At 46.5% G+C, this 13,462-nt stretch overlaps 1 protein-coding gene across 4 annotated transcripts in view; it reads left to right on the forward strand.

Annotated features, from left to right (window-relative positions):
* Adamtsl1 (ADAMTS-like 1) overlaps positions 1-13,462 on the forward strand; it is a 398,736-nt gene that overhangs the window by 376,045 nt on the left and 9,229 nt on the right. For all 4 annotated transcript variants that reach the window (XM_087549776.1, XM_087549775.1, NM_001431177.1 and 1 more), the window contains 3 exon segments: positions 8,080-8,292; positions 9,700-9,880; positions 12,462-12,669. In XM_087549776.1, the coding sequence (XP_087405902.1) occupies positions 8,080-8,292; positions 9,700-9,880; positions 12,462-12,669 (602 nt within the window).

Consider the following 13,462-nt stretch of genomic DNA (forward strand, 5'->3'; position numbering starts at 1 on the left):
CCAGCAGCTGTGACACTAACCTACTCCTCAGGTTTTAATCACAGTTTTTGGCAGTCAGATTACAACATACAAACATCTTATTGTAAACACTTGTCATTTCAGAACCTTGCCCTTCACCCTTTCTCCCACCATCAAAACCCAAAAATACATTTGAGAAGAGGAAATCTCTTAACTGTAGGAAAAAGTGGTTTTCCTGGATATATTATCTAGGATTTCCAGTATTTGGTCTTTAGAGAGATTTAATAGTAAAATGTTAAGAAAATTGTGTGTGTGTGTGTGTGTGTGTGTGTGTGCGTAGAGGAGGAGGAGGAGGAGGAGGAGGAGGAGGAGGAAGAGGAGGAGGAGGAGGAGTAATAGATTGAATATGGCCAGCAGACTGGGCCTGGCTAGGAGAAGAGATGGGGCGGGGATAGCAGCAAGAGACAAAGACAGAGAAAGGAGGAAGAAAGGAAGACGAGAGGGAACAAAGGAGAGAAGATGGCTGAAATAGCAGGGTTGTAAGGAGAAGTGAGGAGCTTAGGGGCAGGAAGCTCCTGAGCTGGAGAGGTTTACAGGAGAGGAGGAGGTGGGAAGAGTTAGATACTTGTGGTAGCTGAGGGAGCCTAGAGGACAACATGCACTTTGGAGTGCCAACGGTCACCACAAGTAGCCATTCCCAGTCATATCCCTGCCAGTGATAAGGAAACTGGCTTCACAGGCTCCGGAGGAATACTGGCTGCTGTCTCACTATTAGAATTTGGACCTGACACCAAATTCTTACCCAGAGACCAGCTGCACAACCCTTTTTAAATAAATTCCCACTCCAGAACTCGGCCTCATGATGAGAATGTTCCAGAGAACAAAGATGCCAGAAGGAGGAAAATTTAACTCAAAAGTTTCCTGCTTCCATCTAGACAGTATGGACTTCGCATCTCCTAGGCCTAGACTGCCCCAAATTCCATCTTCTCTAAGAAGGTAGCATTGGTTCTAGGGCCTCTAATTCCAAGTGGCCCTTTAAAAGTCTGAATTTGCACGGAGAATCTGAACTGGGCTATGTGTCCTTATGCCTTCAGGAAGCCCGCTCATTGCCCCGAGGGAATCTGGGGGTTTTCTAGCCCCATGGTAGAACCAAGAGCCACCCAAAGTGGCTTAGGAGCCAGAGCAGCGCTAACCACAACCTCTGCAGCCCCAGCCACCATCAGGCTTGTCACATGCCTATCCAGTGGCTGCCATGGACTTCCCAATGTGGGCAGTGGGTTTCTGACCTTAAGATATCTCTATTTATGAGTCCCTGAAAACCCACACACAAGCTGCCTGCCAGAGGCCAGACATCACCTGCCAGATGTGTTACTAAACAGCAGCTGTCAGCCAGCAGCATCCTTCCACACAGTTGCCCTCAGACTTCCATCGTCATTCTTCCAGAACCTTCCTGTGGCTCTTATCCCTCCCTCCAGCTTGCCTGTTTCTTTCTCTCTCTCTCTGTCTCTCTCTCTGTCTCTCTCTCTGTCTCTCTCTCTGTCTCTCTCTCTGTCTCTCTCTCTGTCTCTCTCTCTGTCTCTGTCTCTCTCTCTCTCTCTCTCTCTCTCTCTCTCTCTCTCTCTCTCATCTTTATTCTCTTCACTCACATTGCTGCTTATTTTCTCAGCCTCAGGACCCAGGAGGCTTATGTGCAAATAATAAATTCAGCAAAGGTCTTCACGTTGCCCCAGCAGCCCCGCCCCTCCACCGCACTCTGGAATTCCTCCTCAGCAGTTGCTCCTTCCTGTGCCCTGCCAGTGAACCCCAGTGCAGCCTCTCAGGATACCTGCTATGAATATTAGCCATTCTTCATCTCCGCTGCCGTTCTGTGGCTTTGGTTCAATAGAAATGAATCGAAATGGGGTGTATACAGGGCTCTAAGCGAAGGTTCCGTGTGTGTGTGTGTGTGTGTGTGTGTGTGTGTGTGTGTGTGTGTCTGGGTTTTTTCTTTCTTTTGCAAGGGCTCTCAGAGCCAAACCTAACCTGAGTGCATGAAAACATGTTAATTCTGGAAAGCTGCAGACTTGCGTCTTCTCCCCATAGCCTATCCTGGTATTTCTTAGCTGACTTCCCCATCGGCTAGAGTGAGTGCTGCTTTGCTCAGGAGAGGTATGCACACTGCCTAGGGTCAATAGCTTTTACCCTAAGGCTGCTATTTCCGAGTTGTGGTAGATGCACCTCAGGGATACTCCCGTGGTCCTGAAGTGATGACTCATTTCCAATCGGACATGAAACCCCAGCCTCCTTCCTTACAGAGTGTGACTTGGGAATGGCAGACGTAGACAGAAGAGCTCTCTGACTAAGTAGAGTGGCCCCGTGTGATCCACATGTGGGGACTCATGGACAGGCCTCTGGTCAGTGCACTGAGACTCCTCCCTGGGCCCCACACAGCTGGTAGCCAGGCGTCCCTGGAGCCATCCTGGGAGCACCTGCCAGCAGCCTGAAGGTAAAGTCAACCAAGGGATTTATAAACCCAGAAAGTTGAAACTTTTTAAAAATGCTGATGTGATTTTTAAGAGGTGAGCTTTATGCCAAGAGCCTACTGGCAGAGAGGGACCCAGGGGAGTTCTATGTATTATCCACTTATGATAAGTTAAATCCCAAACATTTTTAACGTGAACTTTAAAAATTGAGCTGATTTTCGTGACCTTGCATCCTCCTATACTCTCCCCACTCCCCCTAATGAAGCGAGGCCCAGGCAGCCCCGAATTGCTGAGATCTTCATCACCACCAAACTCTACCTTAAACAAAGAAGTCCTGTGTTCATGGTCAACACTGAGCATGCCTGTGTCTCAGACATCAGGATCTCACCTTCTTTACCTGTAAGGATATAGATACTATGCTAGGGTATATACATAAAAACAATCGGCCAGCAGGACCTAAACCATCACGGAGAAGCCAAGGCTTCCATCAAGTTATAAATCTGGACAGAGCTACTTTTCATGCTGAGAAATATATCAAGTTCTTCCTCCAGATGCCCAAGAGTATGGGAGACATCCGTACCTCCCCTGCTAATGGAAACCCAAAGCTTGCCCTTAGGGGTAGGAAGACATTTGGGGAATGGAAAAAGGGCTTGTGTAGTTCCATTTTTTCCAGGAATGTTTTAAAGTTCGTTTTCTTTGGGCAAATGTGCATGGGAATAGTCTTAGCCTGGTTGTTTGACCAGCTTATTGGGAGGTCCCAGAAATCTGAGTGAAAATTAAAGTTGCTTGTCTTCTTCTATGGCCTTCTGGGGTCCAGCTGACAAATGGGGAGTCAGGAACTGGGGTTTTCCAATATAAATTAATCATTTCTCCCAGCCCACTGCCTGGTGCCAGGTCCTACTCACTCTATGCTATTTTAGAGACCATACTTGTTGCCCAGGGGGACCCATGTTGGAAAAAAAAAAAAAAGCAGGACCAGAAGAGGCAGTGGAACAGTTTGCCTGCTTTGGTTGGTCACCCCATGGCCCTAGCCTGGGCCCCCACACCAGCTCAGACCACTGGTGGACCAGAGAGGCTTCTATAAATTTTAAAGTACCGAGCAAGTGTTTTCCAGTTTTGTAAAATTAAATTAAGGAAAGGACTTCCAGACTGACTATACCGAGTGCCAAGTTTCATCCCAACACACATCATTTTTATAGTAACGTTCTAACTCCGTGAAAAACACAGGGTTATAATGAAAATGCTGACAGGCCTGGAGCCAGCTCATGAAGTAATAATGCCACGTCTTTAATATTTTTACACAGCATGTCCCAACCTGCCACAGCCTTTCTTTTCTTCAGATTGCAGTGAAATAAGTCGAATTTCCCAATGCACTGTTTTCTCCTCCTTCTTCCTCCTCTTCCTCTTCCTTTTCCTCCTCCTCCTCCTTCCCCTCCTTCTCCAGACTGTACATTCCCACCTTCAAAGCTTTCCTCTTCATGAGCTCCTGAAGCCCAGCTATGGTCTGTGCTCTGTGTAATTGATAGATCAACCTAAGCTACTTTTTTTTCTTATTTTAGTTTTTATCTGGAGGGGGGTGGGCAGGAACATGTGCTCTGAAACCTTACTTCTCCTCATTACTGCTCAGAACTCAACAAAAATGAACTCCGGATATGTGGCTCACTCAAGTGACAGACAGCTAATGAATCTGGAGTTGGCTTGATCTGACCTCCAAAGGAGCCCACAGACTAAGCTGCTTGCCAAAGCTCCTGGTGGTTTTCAGCCCATTAAATCAACAGCAACAACAAAAGTCTACCGAATAATGATCAGTGTGAGCTCAGTCCCTCAAAGGTAGCCTTACCACATTGCTTTAGGGTCCCTAGCATCTCCTGTATACACAGCATCCAAGGAAGCCAGGGCCACCAGGCCAACCCACTTCTCTATCCCAGTGTTTCCCTCACCTATCAAACCTGGGCTGTCTCCCTGAGATAGGCTATGAGAGTTCTAAGAACCAATGTAAAAATCAGGGTGCAGAACTAATGAAAGTCAGTGAGCTAGTGTCAGCTGGATGGAATTCCTAGGCTTGCTGGAACCCACTGACTCTGCCATATGTGGACTCCCTTGGACTTGGACACATGCTTCCTAGACTCAAATACTCTTTTGGGCTTTTCTCTGCTTCCTACTGGGCACAGGGATGTTACAGATATTATTAGGAGGAGACATGGGTGAGAATAATCAGAAATAAGGATTTCATATATATATAAATTTTCATGCTAAGCATTGTTCGCTGTACAGTGTGTTGGAGGAAGAAGAGGATGATGATGATGAGAACCACAGTGGGCCCAGAATGAAGCCTAAAGTCGGTGTTTTCTTCCTCTGGTTAAGGGTTAATAGAGGGAGACTTTCTAATGCCAGAACTCTTGTTCACTAGGCAGCTTTCCCAAATATTGCTTCCCCTCAGCAATCTCATAACCCTGGTTCTTTCACAGCTAAGGCCTACAGAATGGCTGTCAGTCCCTCTGACCATCCATTTCCTCCGGAAGGCACTGGGCTTGAAAGCTGGGAGACTGGCACTTATGGAACATGCAGGGGAGAGGTGTCCAGCCCCCCTCACACCCCCTGCATTAAACACTACTAACTTCTCACCAAGGCGGGAATTGGGATTTGGAAGTTATTGTTTGGCCTTGTTGGAGGCGTGGACTATGGAGCACAGTTTTGGATGTCCTTGTAAATGGCACAGAGAGAAAGAGAGTGAAAAGAAATGATTGATATGTCTTCTACTTTAACAAATGAGAAATATCCATGACAGAGGGGAACCCTGTTACAAGTCGGGTTTTCTCATTAGCAATGAAACATGGATAATTAGTCATTGGGAACATACGCAGTGGGAATTCATGTTAGACCCTTATTTTGACTGTTGCTGCTGGCAGTCCTCAGAGACCATGGTACACACACACACACACACACACACACACACACACACACACACACACAAATATGGACATAAAAGCTCAGGGGCCTGCACTACATGCGCACTAAGAACACTACTTCTGCGTATAAAGGACATGTAAAGGAGGTATGTGTGTGTACAGTCATAAGCTCTAAAAGATGGGAAGGGCAGGTGATGGGCAATGTTCATTTACTTTGGTTAGAATGCATGGATTTTTGGTTCCTCTCATAGAAAAGTATACCAAAGATAAACTTTCCCAAGAGTTTTTCAATTCAAGATGAATAATCTCACACATTAAAAATGCTCTATGTGTGGGTCACCATCCTGACCCAGTCGTCTATGTGGCAAACGCGCCATGGCTTTAGGAGGGCGAAGGTACTTTAGGAACGTTTTTAGTTAGGGTGTGTATCCACAACCTGTAACAGAGACCTCAAGCACCCACACCTCTGCTGTGTTCATCTGGGACTCCTTACAGTCCTAGATGAACTTCAGGGAGAGATTCTCTCATTTTTCACCAGCACTCACCCACGTTCACCCAGCCAGCCAACCAACCACTTAGGCCCAGGGACCAGGTCCACATGGAGCAGACACCTAGAGTTAGTCCCCTTCACTGTGCCCTCGCCTGCAGAAATTAACCCAGAAACACATTCCTGTTTCGAGTCCTAGTATACAGAAGACAATCCAGCCTGGTCTGTCAATATTCCCCGCCTGCTAGGCTCAGGGCTAAACTTGCTACAAACCTCTATGGCACTGGCCTCCTTAAGCGTTCTTGTCCTTTTCTTCCCTGAGCAGAAAGCCAACAGAATAGCTGACTGGCTGTACACACCCTCATTAGCAGGATGGGGGTGGGGGAGAAGGAACAGACCTTTCTGTGCTGTGCCCTCAGTCTCCTTTCTATTATTCCCTGAATAGAACTAGAAGCTCTTATGCCTCTTACCCAAGCAGCATTCCATCTGTAATTCCTGACTTGATTAGCTCTGAGGAAGAAGCAGGCAGACAGGAGGGGGTGCACACACTCTCCCTAGAGAGCAGCCAAGTCAAGATCCTCAGAACCAAGAGTAGCAGGATGAAGGTTGTCCCTGGCTCAGTGGAGTTTTTAAGTTGTAAGACTTTTAGGAAAGGGGCTGGAGAAATGGATGACTCCGTGATGGAGAGCACTGGCTACTCTTACAGGGGCCAGGGTTAGTTCCCGACATCCACACGGGAGCTCACATGCATTCATTTACTCCAGTTCCAGGGAATCAGCCACCCTCTTCCAACTTCCTGGGGTACACCTGGTACACATGCATTTATGCAGGCGAACTCTCACACTCCTAATAAATAAACATGAGAAACCATTTAGAAGATACTTGCAGAAAACGGGCTGGTCCAGCAAGTGTTTTTAACTTGTTGAAAAGAGTCAAACAGACTATAGGAAAAGCAACCCGAGGAATAAGGAAAATTTTTCCTGAAATACGATGAATTGATTAGTGTGAACACGGATTATGGATACTTGTGAATGCATAAATAAAGCTGCCGTGAATGCTGTGTGAAGCACCGCTCTGCCATGCCGACATGTGTGCCCCTGCCTGCTGCTTCCCCCACCTCTTCCCAGCTTTTCTTTTAGATAAGATTTATAGGTGTTAAAATATTCTGACTGGGGTACTTCTGTGGACAACTAGTCAAATCTGTTTGCAGAACGTGTCTGTCTGTCTCACTGCACTTGGCTCTTATTTGCCCACATACTGTCCTCTCTATCTCCCCTGTGTAGTCACACGGGTCCCTTTCCTACATCCAAGTAGTCACCCTGTCACTTTGTCTTTTTAATTCCTTACAAGCCTGGATCTTCTTGGAAGAGAGGAAGTGGTCCCAACTACCTTCACAATCCCCAGAACTGTAGGTGCCAAGCAGATACTTGTCTGACTGAACTGAAGGAAAACCTCACTTCTCAGCTTAATGATTGACATGCACTGTGAGCTTCAAAGTAACTCAGAGGCTAAGCCACTGGGGATTACAAACTGCAAATGCAGCAAGTGCTCCAAAGTCAGAGGACGCATCTTCTCCTCACAGTGGCAACCATTTCCCCAATGTCACAATGTGTCAAGTTTAATGTGTTAGAATTCTAACACTTCAAGCTATATTGTAACTACATAGAGTAGGGTTGCACATGTCCAATCCATGCTGGCTTAAGAGTTATCAAAAGACCATGACTCTTCAATGAGGCCAATGTACAAGGCTATTTTCCTAGTGTCTGCTGAAAATCTGTTACTTCAAAAATAATACAAAGGAACAGGACAGGAATTAGATTTTAATTGGTAAAAATTTGATTCTTATGTCTTACTTAAGAATGTTGCAGAGTTCCTCCCCCCAACATTTGAAGAAAAACTTCCTTCATAAATGAATCTGTGAATGAGTGGAAAAGCTAATGGGAAGAGACTTTTCAATGAATCAATACCAACTGTGCCATTGTTTTAGAAGGGTAGTGTAGAGGCAGGGACAGACATAGTCCCTTTGTGTTCTTAAAGCATTTTTATTGAACCGAATGAAGAATTGTCACCCTCCCAGAAGTCCAGAGTGAAAACACCCCCTTTTCCTTGGGAAAATCAAGCATAATAAAAATACTATCAGTAAGGCCATGACATGTATACAATTCCTAGCACCATGGAAACACTCATGAGCTCACCAGGAATGTGGGGTTTTTTTGTTGTTGTTGTTTTTCCCCTGTACCAATTACTGTCTTCTCTTTTCTAGGCTGCCCCATCAAAGGTCACCCTACCCCCAATATCACCTGGTTCCAAAATGGCCAGCCAATTGCCACTGCCCCAGAGTTGACCCACCACATCTGGGGAGCTGGACAGATCCTCCATGTTGCAAATCTCAGTGGAGGACCTCAAGGGGAGTTCAGCTGCCTGGCTCAGAATGAAGCAGGGACACTCGTGCAGAAAGCATCTTTGGTGATCCAAGGTGAGAAACTGCCAGGCTTTGAGCAGCAGACTTACTTGGGAACCCATTCTCTAGTAGGACACAGTGACATAGTCTCTGGATAATGTTTCTGTATTGTGAAACCTTGCCACTGTCTTCAGCAGGGCTGAACCTGGAAAAGTCAGGACAGAGCAGGCATCGCCGTTTACCAGAGCCACACGAGTTTCCTTAAAGCTGATCTAACTAGGAAAGACCACACAACCTGGCATGTTTTTAAAAGCCCAGGTCTTCTCTGCCGATTCTGCTTTAAAAGCAGTCCTTGATCTAAGCAGCTTGGTCATTTACCATCGCCCTGCAGAGAGCAGTGCAGGCCTCACGGCCCGGCCCCGGGGTGTTCAGCCATAAGTCACAGCAAAGGGCTTTCCAGGTGCCTCTCCTTTGGCGCTGGCAAAAAAAAGAAAAAAGAAAAAAGAGAAAAACCACAAACACCTGACAGAGCAGCCTGTCTGCATGGCTCGGGTCCCAGAGGGAGCCTTCCAGGAATACAAGCAGGTGAGCAAGCCTGTCTCACTGCACCAGCAGGATGCAGAGAGGCTGAGCTGGCCCCTCCATGGAGGCCTCTTTCCATAGGCCAGTTTTACTGTGCTGTAAGTGACACTATTTTTTAAAAAGCACAGTGCTATGCTCTGTACTCCAAGTCTGAGGTCTCTGTGAGAGGATGGCCTCTTCTTACTGATACTCCAGGGAAGGAGGGAGAGTTTCTAACCTTTCCAACACCTACCGCTGGAGCAAGTTCCACCTGCCTCTTGGCTCTTCAAACAGGAAAAGGCTCCTCGTTGCCTTTCCTCAGTAATTTGCAATGTGTACCCCAAATATACCAGCCCACATTTATTTTAACAGGCTCCCCCACTGAAGTATATCACAAGTCCCCAAAGAACAAGCTTCAGCTCATGTCACTGCTTCATGTAAACGAGAACTCTCTGGATAAATTGGGTTTTGTGAGATTAACCAAATTCAACTCAGATCCACGCTTTTAAAGATGACTAAGTACTTGGGTATATGTACACCTCTCTTTAGAAAAATAAGGTCACTGTCTGACGAACCCAACGTAAAAAGAGTACTTGAGCAAGTATGTTTAAAAATAAGTGCCATGGCTGTTGATTAAATACTGTGTGCTGAGTACTTATGAATTCTCTCCTACCGTTGCTTGGTCATGAAGTGACAGACACTGTGTGTATTTTCTGGACGAGTCAACTGAGGCTCCTGGAGTTCATTGGCCTTGCCCAAGTTTATTGAAACATGGCTGCCCTACCTGCGCCCCCAGGCAGATGGCTTGTTTTTGTAATAATGTCTCTCAGCTCTCTCTTCTGCCTCACTCCTAATCTACCTTCCTCTTGCCCAGAAGGACTGGCATGGGCAGTAACACCGTCTCCTCTTCCCCTGTGACAGATTACTGGTGGTCAGTGGATAGACTGGCGACCTGCTCAGCATCTTGTGGTAACAGAGGTGTTCATCAGCCACGCCTCAAGTGTTTGCTGAACAACACAGAGGTTGACCCTGAGCACTGTGCAGGGAAGCCTCGGCCTGCTGTGCAGCTTGTTGCCTGCAATCGGAGGGACTGTCCTTCTCGGTGAGAACACCCTTCCTAACCCCAACCACCGGCCCTGCCTTTTAGCTCGTCAAACTGTATGAGGTAGGAAGAGACAGAATTCAAGGAGCTGTTGCTACCCAGAGGCACCGGTCCACCCTGAGGGAAATATCCTCAGAGCGGTCTCTGCTTTCAGCCCTACTTAGCCACTCACCATTCAGCCAGCTGATGGCTACCTGGCCTTAAGTCCTGAAAGTCTGATCAGTAAAAGGAATAACTTCCCCTTGGTCCTATGGATGCTCGATGCCCCAGCACAGGTGAATGCCAGGGCGGTGAGTCGGGAGTTCCCTCATAGAAGCGGGGGGGGGGGGGGGGGGATGGGATAGGGAGTTTGCAGAGGGGAAACTGGGAAGGGGGATAACATTTGAAAAGTAAATAAATAAAATAACCAATAAAAAATACATTTAAAAAAAAGAAATAACTTCCCAGGGTGAGGCCAGAGGTAATTCCCATTCATAATAGTAACCTGACCTCTGCCTTGTTTTAAACATTTTGTGTTGAAAGGAAGGACTACTGGGCTCCACCCCAACTTCCCTCTTTCTGTCTAACTAAATACCTCTGCCAGTTAGGAAAACTTACTGTTTTACAAATAGTTGCATCTCACTAAAGTTGGACTTCATCCCCCTTTTTCCTTAGCTGCCTTCACTTTAGATGTCTAGTCCCTGCGTTTACCATCCATGTTTAGGCTGCCCTGATACCCACCATGTCTTTCTCTCACACGTAACTCCGCCTCAAGAAGCCATGAGTCCCACTGAGCTCATATCCCCCGGTCTTCAGTCAGTAGCTAAAGGATAATGGATGGGTTTGGAGTTGGCACCAGCATGGCGCTGTGCACCCTGGGAGACTTGGCTAGGATCTGAAATGCCCCTTTCTGACCTATCTGTAGGACTTTCCTACACCGCTCAGGCGACTGCTTTCTGTTTTGCCAGCTGAGTCACAGGGAGCAGCTGAGACTAGGAGAGACCCCATGAAATATGAAACACACTCATTAATATCAGCAGTCTGACTTGCTGACGGGTAGGTTTCCACGGGAATGATTAATGTCCTTTTATACCCTTCCTGAATAGTAACGTGGCCCGTAGCTCACCTTTCTCAAAACTCCCGCCCCAGCTCCTGAAAACATCCCTGAAATGTATATTTAGAAATCAAAGTTGATTGAAGCACAGGCCTGACATTCACCAGGGACAGAAGGCTCTGGAAGAGTGCCCTTGCCAAGCTGCATGAAATGAAGAAGAGATCTTTTACGTGCCAGAAACTCTTGCGATTTGATTTGGTGATGGTCAGAGTTAATCAGCCTAATTTACTTCAGCAACTGAAACAGTAATGGCCGCCTCATCTTCAGTTTCAATGCTTCCAGAGACTTTAAAACACCTTGTGTCTGCTTCCTAAACACAATGTTTCCTTGACCTAGAAATCCACATAAAGTCAACCTCCCCAGGCCAAGGAGGACAGAAACTGTTGCAAACGAAGTCATCTGCAGGTCCTGCTGCAGGAAGGTGGTGTGTTCCTAGATTTTATAAAACTGGCTGAAACGCGCCATGCCTCTGAATGTGTGTCAGCCTTTGAGAATTATATGTTTACACATACTGAAGAGGGTACATGCATGGTTACTAAGGGCCTCACAGTAGCCCCAGGTTATAGAATGGCTTTATGAGAAAAGCCCATTTCTCCTAGTCTTGGTCAGATTTACCTCTAGGTACTTAAATTATAGTTAATATAACCCTCCAAGACAGATGATGTCTACACTGACTAACTAGGAATTACCTGAGAAATCTAGGATGATCTTTGTTTCTGAAAGACAAAGCATAGACTTTGGATCAAGGGTTAGAGTGACCTAAGAATTTCCAGACAAAACCTTGACCTCAGTGAAACTCAGATAATCTCCTAGGGCAAGAGGTGACAGGCTTTGGATCTGGCTGCCCAGAAAGATGTCCTGCCCTGACACCCTGCAGTGTAGGTGACTAAAGAATTCAATCTGCAATTACACTTGTTTGGGGCTACTTAAAGCAAACAACCCCCAAAATGCTATTTTCTTGTCAATGTACATATTTTATCAATTCCCTGTGGCTGCAAGAAAAATTTGTCCAAATGGCATCATAAAACTCCATTTTGAAAGCCAGCAATCAAGGCATCCATGGGGCCATTTGTGAAGACTCTAGGGGTGAATTTTCTCCTTGCCAGTCTAAAAGCCCCTGCTTTGTGGCTGCATAAAACTGCAGCTCCTGTTCCCTGGCCACACGGCCACTTCTTTCTAATATGTATCTCCCTCTGATACAGGTATGTAGGGATCTACTCATATAACCTCATCTCAAAATCCTGACTCTGGTGTATGCCTGTAACTCCAGCCCTCAAGGCAGGAGCATCTCAACTTCAAAGCCACACTCTGTTACATAATGAGACGCTATCTCACAAGCAAGCAAGCTAACATAGGTCATAGTTCCAGTGACACTGTGTGGATGCTTTGCACTTTTGTGAGTAAATCTTAGGGAGAGCAAGGTTCATTCCCCCGCCCAACCCCAACCTTACCCTCTGCAGTCGTTCTCATGCTCCTCCTCCTTCTTAGATGGATGGTGACTTCCTGGTCTGCCTGTACTCGGAGCTGTGGTGGAGGTGTTCAGACCCGAAGGGTGACCTGTCAGAAGTTGAAGGCTTCTGGTATTTCCACCCCAGTGTCCAATGACATGTGCACACAACTGTCCAAACGGCCTGTGGACACCCAAGCCTGTAACCAGCAGCTGTGTGTGGAATGGGCTTTCTCCAGCTGGGGCCAGGTGAGTTTCACGGAGGTTTTGGTTGGTTGGTTGGTTGGCTTGTTTTCTTCTGTTTTGTTTTTGAGGGAAAATCATCAGATAAAAACTTTGCCACCGTGGGAGAAACCCACCTCCACTCACATACACACCTCTCACTAACCTACCTAATGTCACTGCTGTGTCCCCTGTCCCAATGGCTGTAGGCTATTCTAAGGCATTAACACACTTCTGCACTTTCCTTCTGTTTTTGTGACCTTGAACACCACCTTCAGACCAATATGCCCCAAGACCATCTTCTATTACTCTGCTAGGGATAGTTCTGGAAACTTCAGAGGAGAACCTCCTAGAGACTGCACTGTTGCTCTGCTCCAGGGTCCTCAACCAGTTCCATGGAACAAAAAGTTCACTGGGGAAAAGATTTAAAACAACCGCTATTTGGGGTGTACCTCCCAAAGGTCTAAGTAAACTACACTACAGGTTGTAGAAACTGTCCTTGTGGTTCTGTCTGCCACTTAGAGTAGAAAACCATTGTTCCAAACCAGTGAAAAGGTGAAGCCGAGATGGATCACCTTGAAACCTAGGCCTCCTTCCCCAAGACCCCTGCTTAAATGTTAACATGGAAAAATCCCAAATGAGATTGTAAGGGCTCTGGAGTTGTTCAGGAATTCACTAGTCTGTTCATGAACAAGTTTTAAGCAAATAAGAGACTTTATTCAGATACCGGCGCCAGGTCTACACTCGATACTTGAGATTCCCAAGGTAAAGTTCCAAGCTACATTAGTCAGCAGCTTATAAAGGCAAAACTCACAAGGCT

The sequence above is a fragment of the Rattus norvegicus genome, chromosome 5 (genome assembly GCF_021556685.1).
Source record: "Rattus norvegicus strain SHRSP/BbbUtx chromosome 5, alternate assembly SHRSP_T2T, whole genome shotgun sequence".
Lineage (NCBI taxonomy): Eukaryota > Metazoa > Chordata > Mammalia > Rodentia > Muridae > Rattus > Rattus norvegicus.